Source organism: Capra hircus, chromosome 8, assembly GCF_001704415.2.
Source record: "Capra hircus breed San Clemente chromosome 8, ASM170441v1, whole genome shotgun sequence".
Classification (NCBI taxonomy): domain Eukaryota; kingdom Metazoa; phylum Chordata; class Mammalia; order Artiodactyla; family Bovidae; genus Capra; species Capra hircus.
The window spans coordinates 37,935,889-37,963,242 of NC_030815.1; the positions used below are offsets into that span (position 1 = coordinate 37,935,889).

General features: G+C 40.9%; 1 protein-coding gene across 2 annotated transcripts in view; it reads right to left on the minus strand.

Annotated features, from left to right (window-relative positions):
- Positions 1–27,354, minus strand: part of KDM4C (lysine demethylase 4C) — a 400,467-nt gene that overhangs the window by 353,221 nt on the left and 19,892 nt on the right. The window contains exons 2-5 of one of the 2 annotated variants that reach the window (XM_018052008.1): positions 13,630–13,681; positions 13,355–13,515; positions 4,746–4,921; positions 2,417–2,531 (exon numbers count right to left, since the gene is read on the minus strand). In XM_018052008.1, the coding sequence (XP_017907497.1) occupies positions 2,417–2,531; positions 4,746–4,921; positions 13,355–13,498 (435 nt within the window). In that variant the 5' untranslated portion in view covers positions 13,499–13,515; positions 13,630–13,681. The remainder of the gene's footprint in view (positions 1–2,416; positions 2,532–4,745; positions 4,922–13,354; positions 13,516–13,629; positions 13,682–27,354) is intronic. The other variant, XM_018052007.1, reaches the window with a different exon arrangement.

Here is a 27,354-nt window from a genome sequence, read left to right on the forward strand (position 1 = left end):
AAATCCAAAAGGGAGAAAGAGAAAGAATGTTTTCCCTTTTTTAACTTGTAATATTCCAAACATACATATTTTAAACATCATGTATCCATCATCTAGCTTCATTTACCAATACTTGGCCAATCTTCATTCAACTATATCCATTCCACTTTATTTCCTGAGATATTTTAAAAACAAATTCCAGAGTGCATATTATTTCACCTATATGTTTTTCAGTGTACAGTCTCAATTTATAAGGAAAAATATATGTGTCTATGTGCATGTGTATATATATCTATGTATATATATTAATGTAAGTGTTTGTGTGTGTGTGTGTGTGTGTGTGTGTTTGCAGAAACCTGCAAACTTGCCAGGATACCACAGGGAAGAAGCCACAGAGAAGACACAAAATAAAAACATATACAAAATAAAAAAACATACATAAATAAAAACATATACAAAAAGTATATTCTCTTTCCCTCCTTTTAAAAAATTGAAGTATATTTGATTTGCAATGTTCTGTTAAATTCTGCTGTATGGCAAAGTGATTCATTTGTACTCCAAGTATATTCTTATTGATTTATTCTTTAGTAATGACAAAGCCACCATGCCATCATCACATTGAATATGACATCAGTAATTCCACAGTATCACCTAATACCCAGCCCATTTTCAAAAATAACAATGGTTCTTTAGACTTCCCTGGTGGCACAGTGGACAAGAGTCTGCCTGCCAATGCAAGGAACATGAGTTCGCTCCCTGGTCTGGAAAGATTCACCTGGCGCGGAGCAACTAAGCCCCTGCACCACAACTTCTAAGGCTGCGCTCGTAGAGCCTGCGAGTCACAGCTACTGAAGCCTGCATGCTCTAGGCAGGGCCCACGAGCACAGCTACTGAGCCAGCGTGCTCCAGCTACTGACACCTGTCTGCTAAGAGTCTGTGCTCTGCAACAAGAGGAGCCACCACAGTGAGAGGCCCACGTGCCACAGCTAGACAGGAGCCCCCACTCTGCAACCACGGACAGCCCTGCACAGCAGTGAAGGCGCAGCACAGCCAAAAATATATTAGGTTTTTAAAAAACAAAGGGAAATTCTTGACTGGATCCTTCATATGGGGGAAAAAGCAGTTTATAAAGAACATTACTGGGAACCTTAGGGATCTATGAAAATAATCTCTATATTAGATACTATTGTATAAATGTTGGAAGTCGCTCAGGCGTGTCCGACTCTTTGCAACCCCATGGACCATACAGTCCATGGAATTCTCCAGGCCAGAATACTGGAGTGAGTGGCCTTTCCCTTCTCCAGGGGATCTTCCCAACCCAGGGATCAAACCTAGGTCTCCCACATTGCAGGCAGATTCTTACAAGCTGAGCCACAAGGGAAGCCCAATATAAATTTTAAATTGCCTTATAAATGAAAGATTCATGCTGAAATAATTAAGGGTGAACTGTCATGATGTTTGTAACTCACTTTCAAATGTTACAGCAGAAGGACAGAGAGACAGAAACAAAGATAGAGTGACAGAGAAACAAAAAGCAAATGCGGCAAAATTAACAACTCATGAATCCACATGAAGGCATCCAGTGTTCACTGCATTACTTCAACTTTTCGGTAGGCAAGAAATTTTTCGAAATAAAACAATGGAAAATGTAAAAAAGGTTTCAAAAGTAAAAAAAAATTAATAAGATTTTAAGTATTGGGGGAAGCAAGAAGGATAACATTATATCAAGCAGATCACGTTCTCATGAAAAATAACTAGAAAGACTGCAATGTGTATTTAAAAAGAAAAAAATTCCTCACAATTTGGGGGCAGTAAAAATAGAGAATATAAGCATGTTACAGGAAAGGAAAGGAAACCTGGGTCTCCCGCATTGCAGACATTTTACCACCTGAGCCACAATACATATTAATTCCCTGGTGGCTCAGAAGGTAAAGCATCTGCCTACAATGTGGGAGACCAGTTTCGATCCCTGGGTCGGGAAGATCCTCTGGAGAAGGAAATGGCAACCCACTCCAGTACTCTCATCTGGAAAATCCCATGGGCAGAAGAGCCTGGTAGGCTACAGGCTATGGGGTCGCAAAGAGTCAGACACGACTGAGCAACTTTACTTTATTAGGAATAATATTTCCTGTTTTCCAAGTATTTTTATAATGTGCTTTTGCTTTTAAAAATTTTGAGTGTAACTGAAAGACTAGCCAGATAACTACATACTATTTTATTGTTGAACGGTCTCAGGTATTTGTACAATTAGCTGGTTTCAATTTAAAAATCAGCAGCAGCAGCAATCATACTGATGTGTCTTTATTTCCTCTTGTCCTATGAGGAGTTATGGGTCACACAAAGCACAACAAATAACTGCTTCTCAACCACCTAAAATGGTAACAAAAACAATAATATGAAATGATACCTTATAAAACCCACTATAATAGAAATATACCTCATCATATATGCTCCCATTAATGTCTGCACCATAAATAGGTGCCACGAAGGTTAAGTTCTTCCAGTACTTGCGCTCTAAATCTTCATAATCCAAGTATCTCGGGGTACAGTACCTGGAAAAGAGAGAGGAAACAAAGCACAAACAGTAAAGAAAATTTTAAGATTTTCCCTGCCCATCACTTTCTAAACAAAATTCCATCGAAATGAAAATACTGCATCCTCATGCTGTCAAATCTAACAAGTAAATATGTAAATGTATTTATCATAGATCTCTCAAAACTCTCCTGAATAACTCTATATGAAAACTTCATTTTTTGACTAAGAAATACACTTCCATGAAAGTACCAACAACAGAAGCAAAAAATTACTTAAAACTCATTATTTTATCTTTCAAAACATTTTCTAAACTCTTTAACCAATTATGCTATACTTGAACAACTTAAAATGTATGAAGTAGAGATTCCACTAAAATTTAGTATAAATGAAATAAGCTATTTAATACTTTGAGGATGACTATGGAAAGAAAAATTAGGAAAAAAAAAAAAGAATGACTCTGGAAATGGGCACTAGAAGACAGAGGACAGAATACAATAAACAGTTTATATGAAATTGGATAAAATTGCTTCTGCAATCTTGTTTTGGCATTAAACTTTTTATTAGAGTTCTTAAAGAATATGAAAGCAAACCAATCCAGTCTATGATTAAAGTTTTACATTCTCAATTGAGATCTGAAACAGTGAGGTTTTATCAATGCCTAACAACAACAAAAAAACTCAAGAGAAACTTGAATTAACTATCAAATGTTTAATTCCTTTGGAATAGCAATTATGCTCCATAACAGGAACTTCATATAGAACAAAAGATTCTTCAACTACCATCGAGTGCTTACTATGTCAAATACAGGTTTTGGTTTTTTTTTAAGATCATCCAAAGGACTCAATCTCATGCATACCCATCCAGGGAATTTAAACAATGATGTTTTTAGGTTGGAGAGTGATTGGTTTGGTGGGGAAGGGGTGTTTCTAGATTAATGTTTTGATCTAAGACCTTAACTACCATATCAAAAACAGTTTTTTAAAAAGGTAATTTAATAACTGTGACAGTTTCTAAATATATCCACAAATTCTTTGATACATCTCCCTTCAAGATATACAGCTTAATTCTCCTCCCGTTAAGTATGGGCTGCACTTGGCATATAACAAATAGAACATGGCAGAAATGATAGTCAAAAAACTGGTAATGAAAAGACTGTTTTCCATCTTGGTAACTTAGGGATTGGGGGCAGGAGGAGAAGGGGACGACCGAGGATGAGATGGCTAGATGGCATCACTGACTTGATGGACGCGAGTCTGAGTGAACTCCAGGAGTTGGTGATGGACAGGGAGTCCTGGCGTGCTGCGATTCATGGGGTCACCAAGAGTCGGACACGACTGAGCGACTGAACTGAACTGAACTTCTGGATCACTTGCTTTGGAAGAAGTTAGATGCCACACAACACAAGGAATAGCTATTGCAGCAAGGAACTCAGGACTCCAGCCAACAGCCACATAAGGGAAGGAATACTGGAAGAAAATCCTCTAGACACAGTCAAGTCTTCAGGTGACAGCAACCCCACCCAACCTGACTATAACCTCATGCAAGGTCCTGAACCACAGCTACCCCCCTAAGCCACTCTTAGCCTCCCAGCCTTCAGAAACTGATGTTAAATGTTTACTGATCTAAGATACTAAGGTTTGGGGTCACTCATTACATAGCAACAGGTGACTACTACAATAATGGTGGCCATTCAAGTCATTCAAGGATTTTCCTTTCTTTTTTTTTTTTACTATTTCATTTATTTATTTCATTTATTTATTTGGCTGTGCCCAGCCTTAGTTACAGCATGTAGGATCTATTTCCCTGACCAGGGATTGAACCCAGGCCCCAGCATTGAGAGCACAGTCTTAGCCGTTAGATCAGGAGGAAAATCCCCAAGGACTTTCTTTTTAAATTATTCTTCTAATATCTGTAACTTATCATTTAAGACTTAAACATTATCACACACAGAAGAAATTGCCTAACAAAGAGGAGTCAAGCGTAGAAACAAAAACTTAAGGTAAAAGACAGGGACAAAAATTCATTTACAGACATTATGAATGAGATGATAAAATGAGGAACAATTTTTCTAGAAGGCAGACAACCACCTAAAAAACAGAAACAGCTAAATGGGAAACGAAATAGACTATGCAGAAGGCTCCCGCTCTTCACAAGCTTCCATCTCCTTGGTTTCTTACCATATTCATCCACATCTTCAAAAGAAATAAAAACAGCACACTGAATCTACTCACTTGCCACTGTTGGCCAGCTGCCTGAACTCCTTCACTGTCATGGCTTTTTTCTGGATGTTGTACTGAGTGAACAGTCCTGACTGCCCTGTGACCATCTGCTGAATCGGTGCTGGAATAAGCAAGTTGTCAATGTCATCATAGCACTGCCTTGGCTTCCACTCCTTAGGAGGAATCACCTAAACGTAAAATAATACAAAATTATTTGGAAAACATTCCACATTGTTATTTAGCTCTCATGTTCCAGCAGAATACAAGAATTCCTCATCTTTTCTATGACAAATGTGTAAAAGAATTGTGGAGATTTACATTAAAGGAACTGATTTCACTCTCCCAAACATTTACCTTATGACATTTTTAAACAAAATTTACTGAATACTCACTATACCAAATACTGAACTTGCATTAATTAACTTATTTTTACTTGATACAGTTAACCTACAGTTAACGCTAAAACGGAGAGATACACAGAAATAAAATAACTTGCCAAAGTTCAAATGCTGTTTATATTATCATGAGAAAAATAAGTATTGTGCTTAGTAGTTCCGCTGGTAAAGAATCCACATGCAATGCAGGAGACCCCACTTTGATTCCTGGGTTGGGAAGATCCCCTGAAGAAGGGATAGGCTACCCACACCAGTATTCTTCGGCTTCCCTGGTGACTCAGATGGTAAAGAATCCGCCTGCAATGCAGGAGACCTGGGTTTGATCCCTGGGTTGGGAAGATCCCCTGAAGGAAGGTATGGCAACCCACTCCAGTATTCTTGCCCAGAGAATCCACATGGCAGGCTGGCAGACTACAGTCCATGGAGTCGCAAAGAGTCACAATTGAGTGACTAAGCACAGCACAGTAGCAGGGCTTAGTCAATATCATGTCTTTCAATACCTCTCATACAATATAGCAAATGAGAGTGGAATGCTAGTAAATGTTTAACAACTAACTTTCTGGGGAGGTGGGGGAAACCCTGATTCGTAGCTTTGGCCTATTTCCATGGTGTAACTACTCCCGCCATGGCAAATTTGAGCTCAGCAATGTGACATCACTGAATATGAGGTTGAAAAGAGACATGTTCCCTCAATTCTCATGTGCCTGTATGAAGCAGCTCAGCACACCATTTTCCCAGAGTATTTAAACACTTAATTATTAACAATGAAAAGAGCATCAACAATAAGACCAAAAATACATATTCCTATGATTAAAAATTAGAAAGAACAAAGTTTTGAATTGAGTAATGGTTTATGGCTTTTACCTACCTTCAGAAGTTGTCTTAATTTTTTAAGACAGAGTTTTTAAAAATTTAATTGCAAAATACAGACAGCACACATACAGAAAATGTACACAATATGTATCACAAATATGTATCTCTGTGAGTTATTATGAAGCAAACACCAGAGTATCCACTGTCACATGTGAGAAATAGGATACTGCTTGTACCCCAGAGATCCTGGTACCCTTTTCTACACACATCCCCCTCTTGCTCACAGTGTTCACTATCATGGCACTTATGGTATTCATTTCCTTATTGGGTTTTATAGTTTGATGTCTGTGTATGCAACCCTATCAAGTTTTTTAAATGTATAGAAATGTAAGCATACATATATATATATGTGTGTTTGTGTGTGTATATATACACACACACTCCTTATCTTTTCTATTTTACTCGATATTTTTGTGAGATTCAAATACAATGACCGAGATTGCTGAAGTTTGTTGGTTTTCATTCCTACTTAGTATGCCTTTGTATGAATATTTATGTTAAGAGATAACTATTTCGTGATCACTTGTTTTTTTCTAATTATCGGCAACTGCAAACAACACATGCTTCTGCAGCATGTGAGCACACAGTTCTCTAAAATACACACCCATGCAGAGATCCTAACAGTGAAATTGCTGTGACACAGGATATGCACAGATCAAATTTAATCACTATTACCAAACTTCTGCCAAAGTGGCTGTACCATTTCACAGTCCCACCAGCAACGTGTGAAAAGTCCCTATTGCTCCACATCTTCAGCATCGCTTTGTAGTGCTGATCTGGTAGATGTATAAAGGTACTAAAGTAGGTATTTGATTAGCATCTTCCGATAACTAAAGAAATCTCTTCATACATTCATTGACCCTATAGATATCCTTTTTCAAAAAGTATTTATTTAAGCCTCTTGCCCTTATACTATTGCATTGTCAACCTTTTTCTATTAATGTATAGAAGTCTGCATAGAGTCTGGTTATTCTTGGGTATGTACATTTGCAAGTATCTATATATATATGTGCGTGTGTACATATATCAAATATCTTTTCTTACCCTGAAACTTGCCCTTCAACCTCCTTAACTGTTCCGTTCAGTTCAGTCACTCAGTTGTGTCCGACTCTGTGACTACTCCATGGACTGCAGCACACCAGGCCTCCCTGACCATCACCAAATGCCAGAGTTTACGCAAACTCATGTCCATTGAGTCAGTGATGCCATCCAGCCATCTCATCCTTTGTCGTCCCCTTCTCCTCCTGCCTTCAATCTTTCCCAGCATCAGGGTCTTTTCCAGTGAGTCAGTTCTTCATATCAGGTGGCCAAAGTACTGGAGTTTCAGTTTCACCATCAGTCCTTCCAATGAATATTCAGGACTGATTTCCTTTAGGATGGACTGGTTGGATCTCCTTGCAGTCCAAGGGACTCTAAAAAGTCTTCTCCACACCACAGTTCAAAAGCATCAATTCTTCGGCGCTCAGCTTTCTTTATAGTCCAACTCTCACATCCATACATGACTACTGGAAAAACCATAGCCTTGACTAGACGGACCTTTGTTGGCAAAGTAATGTCTCTGCTTTTGAATATGCTGTCTAGGTTGGTCATAACTTTTCTTTCCAGGAGCAAGTGCTTTTTAACTTCATGGCTGCAGTCACCACTTGCAGTGATTCTGGAGCCCAAGAAAATAAAGTCTGTCACTGTTTCCACTGGTTCCCCATCTATTTGCCACGAAGTGATGGGGCCAGATGCCATGATCTTAGTTTTCTGAATGTTGAGTTTTAAGCCAACTTTTTCACTCTCCTCTTTCACCTTCATCAAGAGGCTCTTTAGTTCTTTAGTTTAGTTCTCCTTAAGTGTATCTTTTGATAAATATAAGTTCTTCATTTTAATATGGGCTTCCCTGATAGCTCAGTTGGTAAAGAATCTGCCTGCAATGCAGGAGATCCTGGTTCAATTCCTGGGTCAGGAAGATCCACTGGAGAAGGGATAGGCTACCCACTCCAGTATTCTTCGGCTTCCCTCGTGGCTCAGCTGGTAAGAATCCACCTGCAAAGCGGGAGACCTGGGTTCGATCCCTGGGTTGGGAAGATTCCCCTGGAGGAGGGAAAGGCTACCCACTCCAATATTCTGGCCTGGAGAATTCCATGGTCTGTATAGTCCATGGGATCACAAAGAGTCATACATTTTAATATAATCGAATTTCTTCATTTTTGCCTTGATCTTCTGTTTAAAAAAATATAATTCCCTACTTGAGAGAATGCATACATTCTATTTTGTATTCTAAGAGCTTTAAGATTTTGTCTTTCAAATTTATATCTACACTGCACCTGCAACTTACTTTTGTGAAAGGTTCTGAGTTAGGCTTCATCAGATAAGAAAACCTGGAGTCAGGGAATGTGTGACTTGGCCAATGTTACACAATCGATAAAAGACTTGTTGTTGTCATTGTTCAGTCACTAAGTCAGATCCAACTCTTTGCGATCCCATGAAGTGCAGCATGCTAAGCTTCTCTGTCCAACACTACCTCCCTGAGTTTGCTCAAACTCATATCCATTGAGTCGGTGATGCCATCCAACAATCTCAAGCTCTGTCACCCTTCTCCTCTTGCCCTCAATTTTTCCCAGCATCAGGGTCTTTTCCAATGAGTCAGCTATTCACATCAGGTGGCCAAAGTATTGGAGTTTCAGTTTTACCATCAGTCCTTTCAATGAATATTCAAGACTGATTTCCTTTAGGGTGGACTGGTTGAATCTCCTTGCAGTCCAAGGGACTCTCAGGAGTCTTCTATAGCACCGTGGTTTGAAAGCATCAATTCTTCAGTGTTCAGCCTTCTTTATGGTCCAACTCTCACATCCATACTTGACTAATGGACAAACCACAGCTTTGACTATACAGACCTTTGTCTGCAAAGTGATGTCTCTGCTTTTTAATACACTGTCTAGGTTTGTCATAGCTATTCATCCAAAAAGCAAGTGTCTTTTAATTTTGCGGCTGCAGTCACCGTACACATTGATTTTGGAGCCCAAGAAAATGAAATCTGACACTGTTTCCACATTTTCCCCATCTTTGTGCCATGAAGGGATAAGACTGTGTGCCATGACCTTAGTTTTCTGAATGTTGAGTTTTAAGCCAGCTTTTCCACTTTTCTCACTCTCCTCTTTCATCTTCATCAAGAGACTCTTTAGTTCCTCCTCACTTTCTGCCAATAAATGAATATTAACTCAAAAAAGAGATTGGGGGATCTTTAAACTCTAAACTTAATTTTCATCAGCAATAAGGTAATATTACACATTTGATTTTTCTCTAAGGTATGTTGGTTTAAAATGGCACCAGAGACAATCACACTTTACACTACTGAGAACATATACTCAATATTTTGAGAGTGTGGACAACCGTACCAAATGGATAAACGTACTTACACTGTCTTGATCATATTCTGAAAGGGCAAAGGATAGTAATGAAGAATTTTATAAATACTTTTTCTTCATCAGAAATGAATGTGGTTATTCAAAAAAATAAAGCACATATTTATTCAGGCTCCTGCTTGGAAATATATCTATAATCAAAACCAACATCATGTTTAGAGTTAAATATTTTCCAGCGTTGTGAAAAACAGTTGTTCATCCAAAATACATTTTGTAGCAAATTTTCTTCTCTAAAGTTAAATAACACAATACATTTACAAAAATCTAAATATTATCTTCATAATTATTCTGAACTTGTATTCATTTACTCCAATTAAAGTTTAAAGTGTTCAGACAGAACTTTAAAAATCTGAAAGTTTAGACCTATGACAAAATTTTTATTTTTCAACTGTAATTTTAAATCTTAACACACTGTATTTTCTCACATAGGAAATGGAAGCACAATATATAATACTTAGGACTTTAAAATACTCAAAAGTTAAACTTTTACTTGTAAGGACTCTAAAGAAAGGAAACCCATTTCTCCTGAAGTTTACCTTCCTGACTATATCTAAATAGAAATATATGTTTTATATTAATATTTCCCCAACCCCAGCTTGGGCCCTATACAAGTAAAAATTATCTAACTGAAATCTTTATTTGCATTACTGATCTTGAACTCTGTTGCCATTACTACCACCGACCAACTGAGAAAGGAGCACGAGGAGGAAGGGCAGTGCTTCTCCCATCTTTCGGCACCTGTGGACACAGACAGCTATCTGCCACCTCTACGCTACTCTTGAAGCTCTCTACTCTAGATGATAACCTCAGGTCCAGGACAGAGTATGTCCATAATACTGCTGTGGAAGACTTTGGCCATTCCTCATGTAATAACGTTTCATTATAACCTTTCTCCACAAAAAAGTACAAGCCTTACATTTAAGGACACTGTCATTTTTTCACTTTCCCAATTAGAACAACTCTAGGTACAAAGTCACAGTATCAAACCTCTCACTCGGGGGTGAGGGGGTGGTCGGGGGGACATTAAATAAGTATAAATCTAAAAAATGTTACCAACCAAGGCAGACTGTAATCTGAGGCCAAAGTCACTATTATTCAACCACTTTCTTCAAACCAATCAAATTGATCTTAATCAAAAATTAAGACCAACTCATTAAATGATGCATTAACAAAGAATTTCACAGACGGCTCTGTTCCCCAGCGCTAGCCCTCAAAACAAATAGCAACATTAATGGAGTTTTAATGTATACAATTTGATTTTATTTGGTGCAGTTTTATATATTTGCTATTGCTGCAACTTCCAGAAAAAGAAGGGTGAAATTGAGGTGAAAAAAGAAGGTGAAACTGAGTCTTTGTGACCTGATGTAAAAGATGGCAAAAGTGACTAAAAAACAGTTCACTGTATTCCTATTATAAGAAAAAGAAAATTACTAAATATCAAATCACTATCTGCATCTTTGTCAATGAATCTCACTTGATAAAGAGAATCTGGACTCAGGTTAGTGTCTGGTTCAACACTCAGAAAATTAACTGTAGTTCTCATTAACTCTGCTCTGTCAGAGAATGTCCACAGGGGCACAGGGGCACAGACGTCCTCTCTGTACTCCAGCACCCTCATGGGGGTAGCTGCCAATTTCTTTTCTAACGTTACTAAACGTGCCCCTAGCCACGGGATGTTCACTAATCCCAAGGGAACCCAGTAAGGTATACGTTTTCAGGGAACAAAGAGGGAGAGCTACAGGACAAAGGGCTGGATTCAGAGCCCGGAGAAGAGGACAGCCACCCCAGCTCCCTGCTGCCCAAATAAAGCCCAAACCTTGCTAGCTGGTTCATTTTAAGTTTATGATCAAAATTTTGTGTGCCAAATGATTCTGAAATACCATTCTCTTCTCTTCAACTTAAACATGTTTTTTTTCTCCTCAAAGATAACCTACAAGCGTTAAGGTTCCAAAAGTGGGATCTTTGAGAGCTAACCTAATGAAAAGATTAAACTAAGGATAACATATCTGAGAAATTCACTATAAACTTATCTTCTTTTTGTCTGTCTCACCCACCCCTAATCCACTCAGCTTAATCCCTGAATTTTAAACCTTATCCAGCAGTGACTTGAACTGCACAGAAAAAAATAACAGACTACAAGGCACAGACGCCAGAACAGTCCAGCATTACAAACAGCTGCATCCAGATACAGGAGGAGGCCTTGAACACCGAGCCGTGCAAGCCTGGAAGCTCGTTCTGCAGCCCCTCTCAGCGCTCCTGGGCCCACCACAGAGATGGGGCTTCAAGGAGAACCGCAATGAGCCAGAGCAGGGAAGGCTCTGCTGGAGCTCAGGAATTCACGTGGTGATGTTGACAAGTCCGCAGAAATCCATTAATAATAAACATAACGTTTAGAACAATAATAAAATTAAGTAAGTACCAAGAAAATCTATTCTTCCGAAGAAAATTTTACATTGAAATTGATTTCCATCACAGAAAGATACACTAATTTCAGGTTAAGGTCAAACCTAGACAACCTCTCTTTCAAAGTTCTAACTCTGCAGCTACAGGGCAACCCTGCAACGCAATCCTCGGTGCCTTAGCCCTCATTGCCTATGATCCTGAGCAAGTCACAACTACCCCTGACAGCACTCCTTGCTTCTGCTCTACTCCCCCTCAAATTCATTCTTCATGTAGAAGCCACTGTGATCTTATCAAAATAATATAACAAAACAAAACAAATAAACAGGGAATTCCCTGGCAGTCCAATGATTAGGACTCAGAACTTCAACTGCTAGGATCCTGGGTTCCATCCTTGGTCAGGGAATTAAGAGCCCGCAAGCCACACAGAGCAGCCAGCAAACAAGCAGCCACCAGGTCCTCCTGCCCTCTGCTTTAAGCCTGTTAACGCTTCCCCCCTGCACTTGGAACAGAATGACCCGTGCCTTCCTGTGACTGGACAAGCCGTAATGAAGCTCGGGTCAGCTTCCAGGGCTCTGGACTTAATATTCGTTCTAACTCCACATCTTAAAAAGACCTTCATTTATATCCTTCAGATCTCTGCTTAGATGTCCCCCATCTCACCCCTAAAATGCTATCACTAGTATATTAGCTTCCAGAGGGCAGGGATTTTGTTCTGTCCCCTCACCTCCCCACACCACACACACACACCAGCATCTGACATAGGCACAGAGTATGCATTCTCCACATGTGATGAACAAATAACTAAAAAGAAAATAGAAGAGGCAAATCCAAAGAGAAAGGAAGCAGATTAGTGATTGCCAAGAGGCAGGGGGTAGGGGATAGCAGGGAATAGAGAATGGCTGCTGAAGGGTACAGTTTATTTGGGGAGGAGTGGTGAAAATGTTCTGGAATTAGGTAGTGATGATAGTTGCACAACTCTGTGAATATACCCCCCCCCCAAAAAAACCACCAACACTGAATTGCACACTTTAAATGGGTGAATTATATGGTACGTGAATTGTATGGTACATGAATCATGTCTAATAAATCTGTTACATTTTAAAACAGAAAGAATGAAGAAGGGAGGGAGGAAGAGAAAGCAGGGAGCAGCAGGGACAAAGAGGAAGAGAAGGGTAGAGGGAGCAGAGCAGTACTCAGGCTTCAGGTTAATACCTGCACTCTGTGAGCAACTAATGAACTCTATGAATATGCTCTCATTTCTGAAACCCTTACATGGGTCTCTCTGGTTTCTGGGAATCACTCTTGGTTCAGTATGGTTATTTTCTTAAAGCCCTAGAATGTAACCTAGTATAAATAGTTGAAAGAAAAATAAGATAATTATTTTTTGAAGAAATCAAATATTCCACATGGATTAATAAGAACAAAGATTTTGCAAATATCTTCCTTTGGAAAAAACAAGTTCCCACATCAAGAAGACTAAGAGTATAACTGAAAGGCCAAATGATCATTTTCTGGTTTAAAAACATCTGAAGATAATCACCTTTGCAAGACCCGCTCGATGGGCTCCTTTAGATTCCATGTATGCGAGGTATCTGTTGAACTCCCGGAATTCCTCCATGGTGGGTCTGAAGGTCATGATCTTACAGCTGGGGTTGAGCGGACTCTCCACCTCGGCCACCTCCATGATGGCTGAAGCAGTCTCTACAGAAAAGATGATGTGGACATCAGTGCTGAGTTTCTGTGTGGCAAGGTCAGTGGTCATTCCTCCCAAATAGTGGGTAAGCTTCCCCAGCAAAAGCTCTTTTAGTTACTTACCATTCCTTTCTACCACCCTGTTAGCGAGACTCCCTCATCTCTCCCCGGACTCCTGAAAAGAAAAACTGCCTCTAGTTACTCCTCCCAAGCTCCTACTGCTGGCATGAAATCGCTGACCTAATTACATTGGTCTCCTCCTCAGAGTCCTTCCTAGAAAGAATGAACTTTCTAACTCTGCAAGTTTCTGGAACCAGCTCTGAAACAGACGGTCATCTATGTACCTGTGGAAAGGCCTGGTGCAGGCTGAGTGGTAAATGGATACTATTCCACATCCCCAGCACAGAGCCTACTCAGGCGTGCTTCTAGTCACCATGACATGCTTTCCTGTAATAACTTACAAACCAGCCCCCATCTGCGAAACCACCAGACACCAGGCTAAAGTGCTGGAGGCACAGTATAGGAGGTTATACAGCAGAAGAGTAAGGAAAGGCTGTCTTCCAAGCTGACTGTCTGGAGGAGGCAAACTTCAATACAAAACTATACACAGGAAGAGGTAACTGACTTCATCTGAGTTACTCAGCAATGACTTCCCTGGAAAGGGGCAGAATTGGGCCTTATGAGAAGGTGCAGAGAAGTTTGTCAGATGAGAGAAAGAATGTCTGAGGTGGTGGAAATATTTGAAGTCTGCAGGGATGGAGAAGGGAGGTTAGCTTGTCTAGAGCTCAGGAAGAAAAGATTCAGAGATCAAAGTAGAAAAGTAGGTAGTAGTAACGCTGTGAAAACGCAGACTTAATCCTGCTGTCAAAGAACAGGGTGAGTCCTTCCACAAACATCTACTGAACACCTACTGTGTGCTGGGCAAGGGAACACCATGTGCCCACCACGTGCTGAGATGAGGAACATGGGCACGCATGCCTCAGGAAGGAGTCCCGCACATCCCACCTATACACAGTGACAGCGCCTGGCATCTGACAGCTCAAACACCTAATCCTCTCAGAACAAAAGTTTCCTTTTCTCATTTTTTTTAATAATAAATTCAATTTGCCTGACAAAAAGAGAAGGTGGGAAATGAGGGATGCAGTAGATAAAGGGGAAGCATGCAAGGGGATAGGAGGTGGTAACAGTTCAGGGCTCCACTATCATCATGCACTGAAGGTTTAAATCAGCCTCTATCTCACAAAGTGTATGTGACGGAAATGAGCCACTCCAGAATTAAATCCTGTCACCCTTCAGGAATTTATATTCTAAACTAGAAAATAATCTGCGTGGAGATATATTAATACCTAACAGAAAATATCCTGTATTCTCCCTGCCCCAGGAAGGAGGCATGCAATTTAAAAGCCTTCCAGGCCACCTCACCTGGAGAAGGAAATGGCAACCCACTCCAGTATTATTGCCTGGAGAATCCCACGGACAGAGGAGCCTGGCAAGCTAAAGTCCATGCGGTCACAAAGAGCTGGACACAACTGAGCGACTTCACTTCACTTTCAGGCCACCTCACCAGCCCCATCCCTTCAGGTGCACAGGCCCAAATCCCTGGGCTGCAGGATCAAAGTCCCACCTCTACATAGGATACATAGAACCCTTTAGAAGCATCCAGATCAGGCCCCTTGCAAGAACTATCATGGCTGTGTCCACTGTCACAGCCTGCATTATACAGTGCATGCGTGCTAAGTCACTTCAGTCATATCTGACTCTTTGCAGCCTACATGGGCTACATGCAGTCCCACGTAGCCTGCCAGGCTCCTCTGCCCATGGGATTTTCCAGACACAGATAATGGAGTGGGTTGCCATGCCCTTCTCCAGGGGATCTTCTTGACCCAGGGATCAAACCTACCATCTCCTGCATAAGCAGGCGGGTTCCTTACCTGCTCAGTAGCCACTTGGGAAGACTCACGTTTTACTGTATGCTTCAGTAAGACTCAGTGATTTGTGCTTAAACCTAGACAGCATATTGAAAAGCAGAGACATTACTTTGCCAACAAAGGTCCGTCTAGTCAAGGCTGTGGTTTTTCCAGTAGTCATGTATGGATGTGAGAGTTGGAATGTGAAGAAAGCTGAGCACCGAAGAATTGATGCTTCTGAACTGTGGTGTTGAAGAAGACTCTTGAGAGTCCCTTGGATTGCGAGGAGATCCAACTAGTCCATTCTAAAGGAGATCAGCCCTGGGATTTCTTTGGAAGGAATGATGCTGAAGCTGAAACTCCAGTACTTTGGCCACCTCATGCGAAGAGTTGACTCATTGGAAAAGACTCTGATGCTGGGAGGGATTAGGGGCAGGAGAAGAAGGGGACGACAGAGGATGAGATGGCTGGATGGCATCACCGACTCGATGGTCGTTGAGTTTGAGTGAACTCTGGGAGTTGGTGATGGACAGGGAGGCCTGGCGTGCTGCGATTCATGGGGTCGCAAAGAGTCAAACATGACTGAGCAACTGAACTGAAACAAGTACAGCTCTCTATGCCCTTGCCCAAATTATCCCCTCCTGTTGGAGCAGTGTTTACCTATTTCCTCACCTGGCAAACTCCTGTCCACTGCTGAGATTCCCAACCCTCTGGAGCAGGCCTAGGTGAGCAACCCTGTGTGTCTGGACCTCCCTCTCTGCATTCCTCTTGTATCAGCTGCCTGTCCCAATGGCACCTGCAACCACACACTGAACTCCAAGCTCCTCAAGGGGAAGGCAGGTTCTCCATCTCTTTAAGCCCTGGTATTTAGTCTGGTACCTGGCCTGGCTCGTAATATCTGCTGCAATAACTATTTGCTAGCTGAATGACGGAATAAATGTCAACATGTTACTAAAGGATTCACACTAAATGATACCAAATGTGCGAAAAAGGAAAGCACTGGTCCCTAATGTGGAAAAGTTACTTAGAAAACAGAAATCATTTAACTGGTAAAGAGTAATAGAATATAAAAATCTGAGCAGTGAGAAAGGAGAAGCCCCTAGAGCACCTCTGTAGAAACGTCTGGCACTTGGAAGGCAGCCTTACTTTCCCACAGATGTAGAACAAGCCCTGCCCCTTTCTCTAGGCAAAGAGCTTGAGAAACCGCTAAAGAAGAAACTGGAAATTCAACTGATCATTCAACTAGGTACTAAGTGCCTGACTGGTGGGCAGACATTTAAGATAGAATGAAACAAAACACATAACAGTAGTAGAGGGGAGAAAGAGACGATAAATAAGTAATAGTGCTATGAAGAAGTAAACCAGGGCAGGGGCACAGAGTGCAGAGAGGAGAGGTAGCTGCTTCACACGGGGTGGGCAAGGGAAGCCTTTCAGAGGCCTGAAGGAGGGAATAAACCATGAGATATCTGGAAGAAGAGCATTTAAGGCTGAGGCAAGTGTAAGAAGCCTCTTGGGCTCATCAAACAACAGCAAGAAGTAGCGTGGCAAGACTCCCCTGGTGGCCCAACGGGTAAGACTCCACACTCCCAATGGAGGGGGCCAGAGTTCAACCTCTGGTCAGGAAAACACATGCTGCAACTAAAGATCCTGCATGCCACAATTAAGACTCCTGTGCAGCCAAATGAATAAATACGTTTTAATAAAAGAAGAAGTGAGTGTGGTAAGCAAGGAAGAAGATGGTAAGAGAGGCAGTGGGGGCAAGCGTGAGAGGGGAGAAAAGGAGTTTGCTGTTTACCAAGTGAGATGAAAAGTAATCTTGAGCTTCTTCCCCTTCTCGTACCTCATGTTCTGGATACTCTAACTTGCTTTTCCCACCAAGACAATGACACTGCTTTCTAAGATAACTGCTCTGGAGGATGTTAAGCAGAGAGGTCAGTCTGGCTGCTGTATCAAAAAAGGACAAGGTTGGAAGCATGGAGGCAATTTACACGAACCCAGGCAAACTAAAACGGTGACTTGGACCAGGGGTGGGCAGTGAGGAGTGGTCAGACTGCAGATCTGTTCTGAACAAAATTCATGACGTAAGAAACAGAGGAGTCAAGATTTTTGACAGAATGACTCTGACAAGAAACTGAAGCGATGAGACTGTCAAGATGCGCAGCAAGTTTGTAACAATCAGAATCAAACCTCCGCCTTGACCTAGTTTGCTAATTGGTCTGTGAAATAAACTTTGCTTCCTTCTAATGTCACTACTCCTGATTACACAAAACTAGTTCTACCTCTAAATCAGGTACATATACAGAAGACCTAGTCAGCCTACATTTAGACCTCTTCGGTCTATAGAGTTAATATACGATGTGACAAACTTTAAAACATTAAAGTATTTTAAGATTTAATGTTAATCTTACCACCCAAATTTTTACTAATATGACAGTTTAAAAAGTCTGCTAAGTTTCATTTCTTTGATTGCTAGTGATATTGATCATTTTTGGACATGTATAACCATTTTCAGTTGATTCTGGGATTGCCTACATACATTCATTAAGCTTAAAAGTTAGTTTATAAATATTCTGTTCCTTGAGTTTTTTCTAATCCATCTTTATAATTATTAAACTTATTGTTACTAGAACTAAATCATGTTATTATTAATCAATGTTATTAATCAAATCATGATATTATTGATCAAACAATCCCCTCGTCTCTTTTACCTTTATTTCTCCGAGCCAAGCAGAAAAGGTTTAAAATGCTCTTGCAATAATGCTTCCTAGTTGGAGAATGACTTATATTTTACAAAAACATCTCTATGATTTTCTGCTGAAGGTGACGCAATAGTCATTTTTTTAATGCTACATCTCTATAGAGACTGAGTCCCCAAAGTGAGTGACTACAGTATCTGTGATAACTTTGCTATTTTGCTTCTACAAAGCTGGTCTTCACTGTTTTTAAGACCAATCAAACCAAATAATCGTATTTATAGTAAGTACCCTAAGAACTTTTTTAAAGAAATAAAGATCCTTCTCATCAAGTAAAAAACAACTCTTAACACTAATTCATACTTGGATAATTGGCCCAAGCCTCTTTCCTGAAAAATTTTACCTTAACATTCACTCTCCTTATTCTCATACTATATCTCTATTTGTTAATAAAAAAAGAAACTAAAGCTGATGTTTTCCTGCTAAATGTCAATCTGTAGCCCATATTGCTTTTGATATATACACCTGTGTTTCTGACTTGTGTCCTGCTGTTGAAACAATTACTATGAAAAGAGTAAAAACCGATGACTCTCACCACAAGTACTAGTTTCTTAGACAATGCCTGCCACAGAACTGGTCTACAATGAAGAGAACACTTGAGGATCTACTATAAAGCACCACCCCCTGGGAGACACAGCACTCACTAGTTAAGCAGATAATGCCTTAGGCTAGAAAGAAAAGGAACCGAGAGACAACTACCAGCTGTGTTAGCGTCTGGAGAGACCTCTATTCCAGCCTCCCCTTGGTTTCTTACGAGGACCTGCCCAAACCCTGGAGGCCATACTTACCAGTCCTCCCATCTCCTTTCCTACAGTGAGATTTTAAAAAGAAACAGCAGCCAAGGCCTGGACAGGGTAGGTTCTACCTCTCTGCTCTACTCCAGCCCCTGTGAGCCAGGTTGGAGAAAGGCAGGGCACAGGCGCCACCTGAGACAGCTGGAAGTCTGGCCTTTCAGTCCCACCGTTCAGTCCCACCGTGGCAGCTCACCAACCTGACCCCACAGGGAGCCATGTAAGCTTCTGTTTGCGGACAGCCTTGGTCAGACACTGTTATGGGTTGAACTGTATCCCCCAAAAGACAAGCGGAAAACTAACCCCCAATACCTGTGAATGCGACCTTATTTGGAAACTGGGTCTTTTATACATATAATCAAGTTAAGATAAGGTCATATTCTATTGGGGGGACCCAAGTCCAATATGACTGGTATCTCCTTACAAAAGGGGAGGAGACAGGCCCAGAGCGAAGAACACCATGTAAAGACGAAGACCGATGGAGTCATGCAGCTGCAATCAAGAGATGCCAGCAAGCACAACATGAAATGAGAAAGATTCTTCCCAGATCCTTTAAAGAACGTGTGGCCCTTCTCACCTTGATTTTGGCCCTCTAGCCTCCAGAACTGTGAGTGAATAAATCTTATTTTGAGCCACGTAAGTTTGTGGTCATTTGTTACTGCAGCCCTAGCTGATCAATGCTAAATATTACCATTCTCCACTAAAAGGAACCAAGACTTCTTGGATAAAAGTCTGATTCCAAGACAAGTGGGAAAAAAACTACAAGGTAGGCTTGGAATCGGAGAAGGCGATGGCACCTCACTCCAGTACTCTTGCCTGGAAACTCCCATGGACGAGAAGCCTGGTGGGCTGCAGTCCACGGGGTCGCTAAGAGTCGGACATGACTGAGCGACTTCACTTTCACTTTTCACTTTCATGCATTGGAGAAGGAAATGGCAATCCACTCCAGTGTTCTTGCCTGGAGAATCCCAGGGACGGGGGAGCCTGGTGGGCTGCCGTCTATGGGGTCACACAGAGTCGGACATGACTGAAGTGACTTAGCAGCGGTAGCAGGCTTGGAATATCTTCCTTGCTAGAAAGTAAGGAAATACTCAAAAAATGAGGGGAACATGTCAAAAGGACAGAACAGCCAACTTGAAGGGGCTTCCACTGGCTAAATCTGGAGGCAAGTGTGCCATCAAAATAAACAACAATAATGGACCATAATCAACCCTTACAGGATGAGATGGTTAGACAGCATCACTGACTCAATGGACATGAATTTGAACAAACTCTGGAACAAAGTGGACAGTGAAGGACAGGGAAGCCTGGCATGCTGGAGTCCATGGGGTCGCAAAGAGTCAGACACCCTTAGCGACTGAGCAACAATAACATAAGTGGCCAAATAAAGAAATCATGAGTCCATAGTGAAATGAATAAACTATAAAATATTTGTAAATGTGTAAGTCTATAATACTCCTTTATTTAAAAAAAAAATCAATCACCACTGGAATATTCAACGTAATACTCCAAAGGTTTAAAATAAAAGGAAGAATCAAGTCCTTGTCTTTCCTGAACAAATGATATTTTTGGTGAGGAGGAGAATCTGTGACCTCAAAATGTATCTCTTCGGTACATGAATTATTTTGAGCTGAAGGCAAGCAAGACCCAGCAGACTCAAGAAAAAACTTCCACCTCTCCCTTACCTAACTGAGGAATTTAGGTAGGGAGCCTGGAAAGAGAGCTATTACCAGAGAGAAAACTTTTCTTATCTGAAAAACCTACCCGTACAACTGGGCAAGCATCTGCTTATCAAACATCTGTTCTTCTTCTCATCTGGTGATTTACCCTCCTCCCCTTTGAAGCCCCAGGCCCCAATTCTATCCCTTAGCTCAAGCTTCATTTAAGCCTCAACTGCCCAAATTGCCCCTGGATCTCATATCTTTGGGGTTCCTGTACCTACAAAATTAAATCTATTTTTTTCAAAATTGCTTTTCTCTCATTAATCTGTCTTATGTCAATTAATTATTAGAACAAAGAATCCAGATGGGAAGAAGGGAAACTTCTTCTGCCCCTACATAAGGTAGGGAAAGAATTGATGGTAGAAAGTTCTTTATAGAAACATTTCAACAAATAAAAGTAGAAAAAAAAACAACAGAATTCTATGATCACCATTTGCCTTTTTTTTTAATTCCTAATAAAGAATCTGAGGAAACATCAACAGACGTTAAAATCAAGAGGTGACAATAGGAAGCTTTATAATGAAGGAATCAGCCTAACAGTCAGTGGACTAAGTAGACATGATATGAAGCAATGGAAAACACAACATTACCTAGTAATCATACTTCCCTAGAAAATAAATCTGAACCTAAACTGAGCTATTAACTCTAACTACCAGTGGTCAGGAAATACAGGGGCTAGTGGAACAAACTAAACACCACCGTAAGAAAGCAATATGTCAAACACTGAATGTGGGATAGTCTATATGCCAAAAGCTAATGTGGGAGGAGGGGTGGTGGCAGGGGTGGGAACAGGGGACTGTTGCAGCATTAAAAAGACATGATGGATATGAATTAAAACTATATGCATCTAAGGACTTCCCGGTGGTCTAGTGGCTAAGACACCATGTTCCCAACGCAGGTGGCCCGGACTTGATCCCTTGTCAGGAAACTAGATCCCACATGCTGCAACTATGAGTTCACATGCCACAACTGAAGATCTTGCAAGTCGCAACTAAGATTCGGCACACCCTAACAAAATTAAAAAAAAAAAAAAACTATATGCAACTACTACTTACGATAGTCAGGACGTGGAAGCAACCTAAATGTCCATCAACAGAGGAATGGACCTAGAGATTCTCACACTGAGTAAAGCAGAAAGACAGAGAAACACAAATATCACATAATATCACTTATATGTGGAATCTTTAAAAAGGCTAAAATTAACTTATTTTGGTTTAAACCAAATAGTTACAGATGTAGAAAACAAACTTATGGTTACAGGGGTAGGGATAAATTGGAAGATTGGGACTGACACATATACACTATACTACTATGTATAAAACAGATAACTAACAAGGACCTACTGCACAGCACAGGGAACTCTGCTCAATATCTGTAATGACCTATATGGGAAAAGAATCTAAAAAAGAGTGGATATATGTATGTGTATATCAGATTCACTTTGCTGTATACCTGAAATTAATACAACACTGTAAATCAATTAAACCCCAATAAAAATTAGAACAAAAACCATTAATTAACCTAACAATTTTTTTAAAAACCTGTATGTATCAACTATATTGGTCACCAGATAGTCACATAGAAAAGCAACAGAATGATGGAATTAAGGGGAAAAAAATAGGATTAAAAGAGAAATAGCACAACTGGAACAAAAAGGGTCTTTTGTATGTTTACAGAATGCACACATTCTGTTCTGTTATAAACCAGAAAATATCTTAGAAAATTCCTCTTTCAAAAGGCATAATTAGAAAACAGCACTTTTTTTAGATTCAGTACTTATACTTTTTCTTACTGTCCTGTAACTTTCAACTTATACAGTGTTCGATGACTGAGTATGAGTCCCTTTATCACCCACCAATCAGATTCCAATAAGTAGGCAATTATTAGAAAATGGATGGGAGAAGGGAGGCAAACTTCCATTCAGTTACAGGTTGTGCAACATAGTAACAACCTAATTGTTAGAAACCGTATTATCCTTTTCCCTTGGGATAAAGTTTCCATTCATGCTAACAATACAATGACCAAGAACCATGCTGATTAATTTCAGTTCAGTTCAGTCGCTCAGTCATGTCCAACTCTTTGCAACCCCATGAACTGCAGCACGCCAGGCCTCCCTGTCCACCACCAACTCCCAGAGTTCACTCAGACTCACGTCCATCGAGTCAGTGATGCCATCTAGCCATCTGCATCCTCTGTTGTCCCTTCTCCTCCTGCCCCCAATCCCTCCCAGCATCAGAGTCTTTTCCAGTGAGTCAACTCTTGAGTTGGCCAAAGTACTGCAGTTTCAGCTTTAGCATCATTCCTTCCAAATAACACTCAGGATGATCTCCTTTAGAAGGGACTAGTTGGATCTCCTTGCATTCCATGAGACTCTCAAGAATCTTCTCCATCACCACAGTTCAAAAGCATCAATTCTTCAGCACTCAGCTTTCTTCACAGTCCAACTCTCACATCCATACATGACCACTGGAAAAACCATAGCCTTGACTAGACAGACCTTTGTTGGCAAAGTAATATCTCTGCTTTTTAATATGCTATCTAGGTTGGTCATAATTTTCCTTCCAAGGAGTAAGCGTCTTTTAATTTCATGGCTGCATATTTGGCCATGTCCAAATCCTTAGCTGGAAGCACGCAGACTAAACAAAATTCACTGTAACAAGGGACAGTTTCTCTGCCTTCTAACAATTCAGCTAAACAGACATCACAGTGGTAATCTCAACCAAAGAAAATGGCATCTTATAAAAATTACCGTAACAATGGGAGTTGATCTAAATCATTTTGTATGTTTCTTTCAAATTGTGACTATCTTCACTTAAAAGGCGGGGCTCCCCTGGTGGCTCAGATGGTAAAGCACCTGCCTGCAATGTGGGAGACCTGGGTTCAATCCCTGGGTTGGGAAGATCCCCTGGAGAAGAAAATGGCAACCCACTCCAGTACTCTTGCCTGGAGAATTCCATGGACAGAGGAGCCTCGTAGGCTACAGTCCATGGGGTCACAAAGAGTCGGACACGACTGAGCGACTTTACTTCACTTCACTTAAAAGGCAACTAAGAAGCAAGGCCAGACCTTAGAGCCAAACCAGCCAGATTCTAATTCCTTGCACACACCTCCTCCACTTAACAGCTGCATTAAGAAAATTACTTAAAAACTAGGCCTGCTTCCCCATCATTCAAATGAGAAAACACTACCTCCCCTATAGCACTGTAAATGGGGATTCAAAGTTACAAAAAACAATACCATACTGCCAGGCTACAGTAGGCAAAGATGTTGGCTTCAAAAAAAAAACAAAAACAAACCAAAAACCAACCTATTCAATCTCTTCTATTAGCTTCTTCACCACTGCCCACAACCATGCTCAGATCTCTTCCATATAATTTTTAAAGGCTCCCTGTTCACCATGGCCCCCTACACAGATCTCAGCTACAACCTTCAGCATTCTTTCCCCAACCCTCACAGATTAAACCCAGCAGAAAATAGCCTACACTCATTTTGTCTGATTCATCTATTCAATCTTCGGTCCCACTGCGATGTGACATCTTCATCCACTAGTACATTGAAATCATTCTGGAAAGTGACGAGTGACTTTACAATTGCCATTTCCAATATGTTGTTTTTAGTCCTCTTAGCAGCCTCTCTGCAGTCTTTAAAACTGGACAAGTCCTCTCCCGCCACAGCTTCTGGGTATGGTGCAACATATACCAACCCCTTTTCACTCTTTTATGGTCACTCCACTTTCTGGAACTCCTTTCTATATTCTTCTTTGGCCAACTCCTCATAACTGATAGACTGCAAGGTTCCTTCTGTGGTTGTCTTCCCTCTCCACCAGACACAGACACGATGGATGAGTGCGTGCACACGGCCTCAGCTGTCCATACCAATGCCTCAGAAATACACAGCAAGAACCTCTCTTACTGAGCTGAATCCAAGCTCAGTAAATCAAAGTGGCTCCTGGGCATAGCCATTCAGAGATGATTCTCACACTCAACAGAGACACAAAACTGAATATAAAACTTAACAGAGATAAAAAAAATTTTTTCCTCCAAAATTTGCTCCTCTATCCCATAGTCTTCATCATCGTTCATTCAATCCACCTATAGTTTTTGGTCACCAACAGTGACCAAAAGAGCTTATATGTAAAACGGAATACAAGTGGTTAAAATACCACAGGCTGGGTACTGCAATAAAAGGGATACACAGAGCATCAGGAGAGCCTTTAGTACAAGAACAGGCGGATCCAACCTTTATCAGGCTCAAGAGTAGAGAGGGAAGGGAAAAGGGAGAGCATCTCCTACACAAGCCCTACCCTCCACTGCAATGACATCAGAATCCAAGGAGCCATCCTGAGCCCTCCCTCATTCTCCACTTCTATGTGGATGCCAACTGTTGCCTTTTGGACTTCTTAAACCATCTGATCTTTCATGTCAGTTCTCTAATCTCCATTCCCAGTGTTAGTATCCTAAGTCAAATTTTGGTCCCTTTTTTCCTAAACTACTCCAAGAGTCTCTGCTGAGTTACCCCTCAATTCTCCTCTATACACTATAAAAATACAGGACAAACTTGCTAAGAATGAAACTGATCATGCCATCCTTATTTTAAACACTTTAATAGCTCAGAACCATTTCAGCATGAAAACTACTTCCAATGATCCAGCTACTGCCTTCTCCCACAGCCTCAAAGGGCCATTTCGCCTACTTGAACCCTTTGCTTCATTCTAAAGTTCCCATAGGTGCCAGGCCGTTTCCCTCCTCTGCTGCACTATACACAGAAAAGCGTCTCCTAGATGACATGACTGAGGACTTCCTGTGAGCTAGACATCTGCAAAGTGTATTAATGCGCACTCTCCTATTTCAACCCCAAAGTTAACCCCATTGAGTGATCACAACTATCTCTATTTCACCAATGATGGAAATTAAAATGCTTGCCCAAAGTCCCATAGTTAAGAGCCAAGGATGTGATCTGAGCCTTATCTAAAATTCTATTATCACATTCACAACTACTATGCTATTTCCTCTGCCTCTCCTTGGTTGGCTTTCTGATTATAATCTATCTTTCAAAGTTTATATCAAATGCAGACGGCATGATGAAGTCTTCTCTGACAACATTCCCCACCAACTACCAATGACATTTTTTTTAATGCTCTCCTGATTCCCACTCCAAATCTATACTCAACCCTCATTCGTCCTGCATTCTGCATTTGCAAATTCACCTATTTGCTAACATTTTAACCTTCAAATCAATGATTGTGGCACTCCTATGGCCATTTGCAGACATGAACTAAGTGGTGAAATATGTGAATCACCCAAATGTGAATGTGCTCTCCCAGCTGCGGTCAAATGGGGCAATGCTTTGCCTTCTTGTTTCAGTTCCCATATTGTAAACAATCCTTTTTGCAGCCTATTTATGGCCAGTGTTTTTCATATTTTTGTGCTTCTTACTGGTGATCTAGCTACTTAAAATAGTCCCCAAGCACAATTTTCTAAGTCCAAGAAAGTTAGGATGTGCCTTATGATGAAAATACATATTACATGGCTTCATTCTGCCATCAGTTACACTGTTGGCATGAGTTCATTGTTAATGAATGAATACTTATATATCAAATAAGGTGTCTTTAAACAAATCACACACAACACAAGGTGATAAACTGACTAACTGACAAGCACTGAGATTAGAGACACAGAATTCTTACATTTCCCCTAGGAGTAACAGTTCAGAATTCACTAATTCAGTATTCACAGTGACTTTTAACATATCTACCACAAACAATGAGAACTGTCAGTACCTGACCCCTTTTAATTAGATCGTTCAGAAAAAGCCCTTATCTACCCCCAGCCCATGGAAACCATCCTCCTCCTTTCCCCTCAAGAATTTTTCCCACCTATGAGTGAGCCAGGCAGCCAATCCTGCAGGCTACAACTGACCCTAACTAGCTCAACCACGCCCCCAGAACTCAGAACTGGGAGACAGAGGAAGCCATGAGGGGCTGTGGCAGCCACTGTCCTCCCTTGGCATTAACAGAAAATGACAGGAAGAAGAGGAGCAGAGAGCAGAGGAAGAAGGTAGGGGGAAGCAGAGAGAGAGATGGACTGATTTGAGGTGGGGATAAAAGAAAGGGAAGAAATTAAGCCTGATCACCGAGGCAAAATATGTCATAAGGGAAATGCCTGGAGTCTCCATCTTTAAGAGACTACACTGCAATAGATACTCCAGATATGATTTAAATTATCTCAGTATTAAGACACTTGAATTCAGAACTGAGCAGCAAAGGGAAATAGATGGAAACCCACAAGGCATCCTTCTCTCTGGACCAGATCTAGCACAGGTAGTCTGGATCTAACAGCTCTGCCATGACTCCTCACCCCTGGACCACAACTTGAATGGTGGGTCCACCAGACAAACAGATGCAGCAGCAACTTCCTGCCTCTCAGACCCCAGCCCAGATGCTGTGATCCTGTACCGGTTCTTCAGTTTTCTGTTTGTGGCAAAAATGGCAGTTCCTAAGATGACCCCACCAGCAAGGGTGTTTTGTGAGACATCCCAGAAGATTAAGTCCCTGGGGTTCCAGCCAATAACCTGTTCTCCAACCTTTAACAACTCCAGTATCAAATTTCTTTCTGCTTAAGTTAACCAAGAACATGTCCACTGTAATTGAATCATGACTGATAAAATCATCAAATAT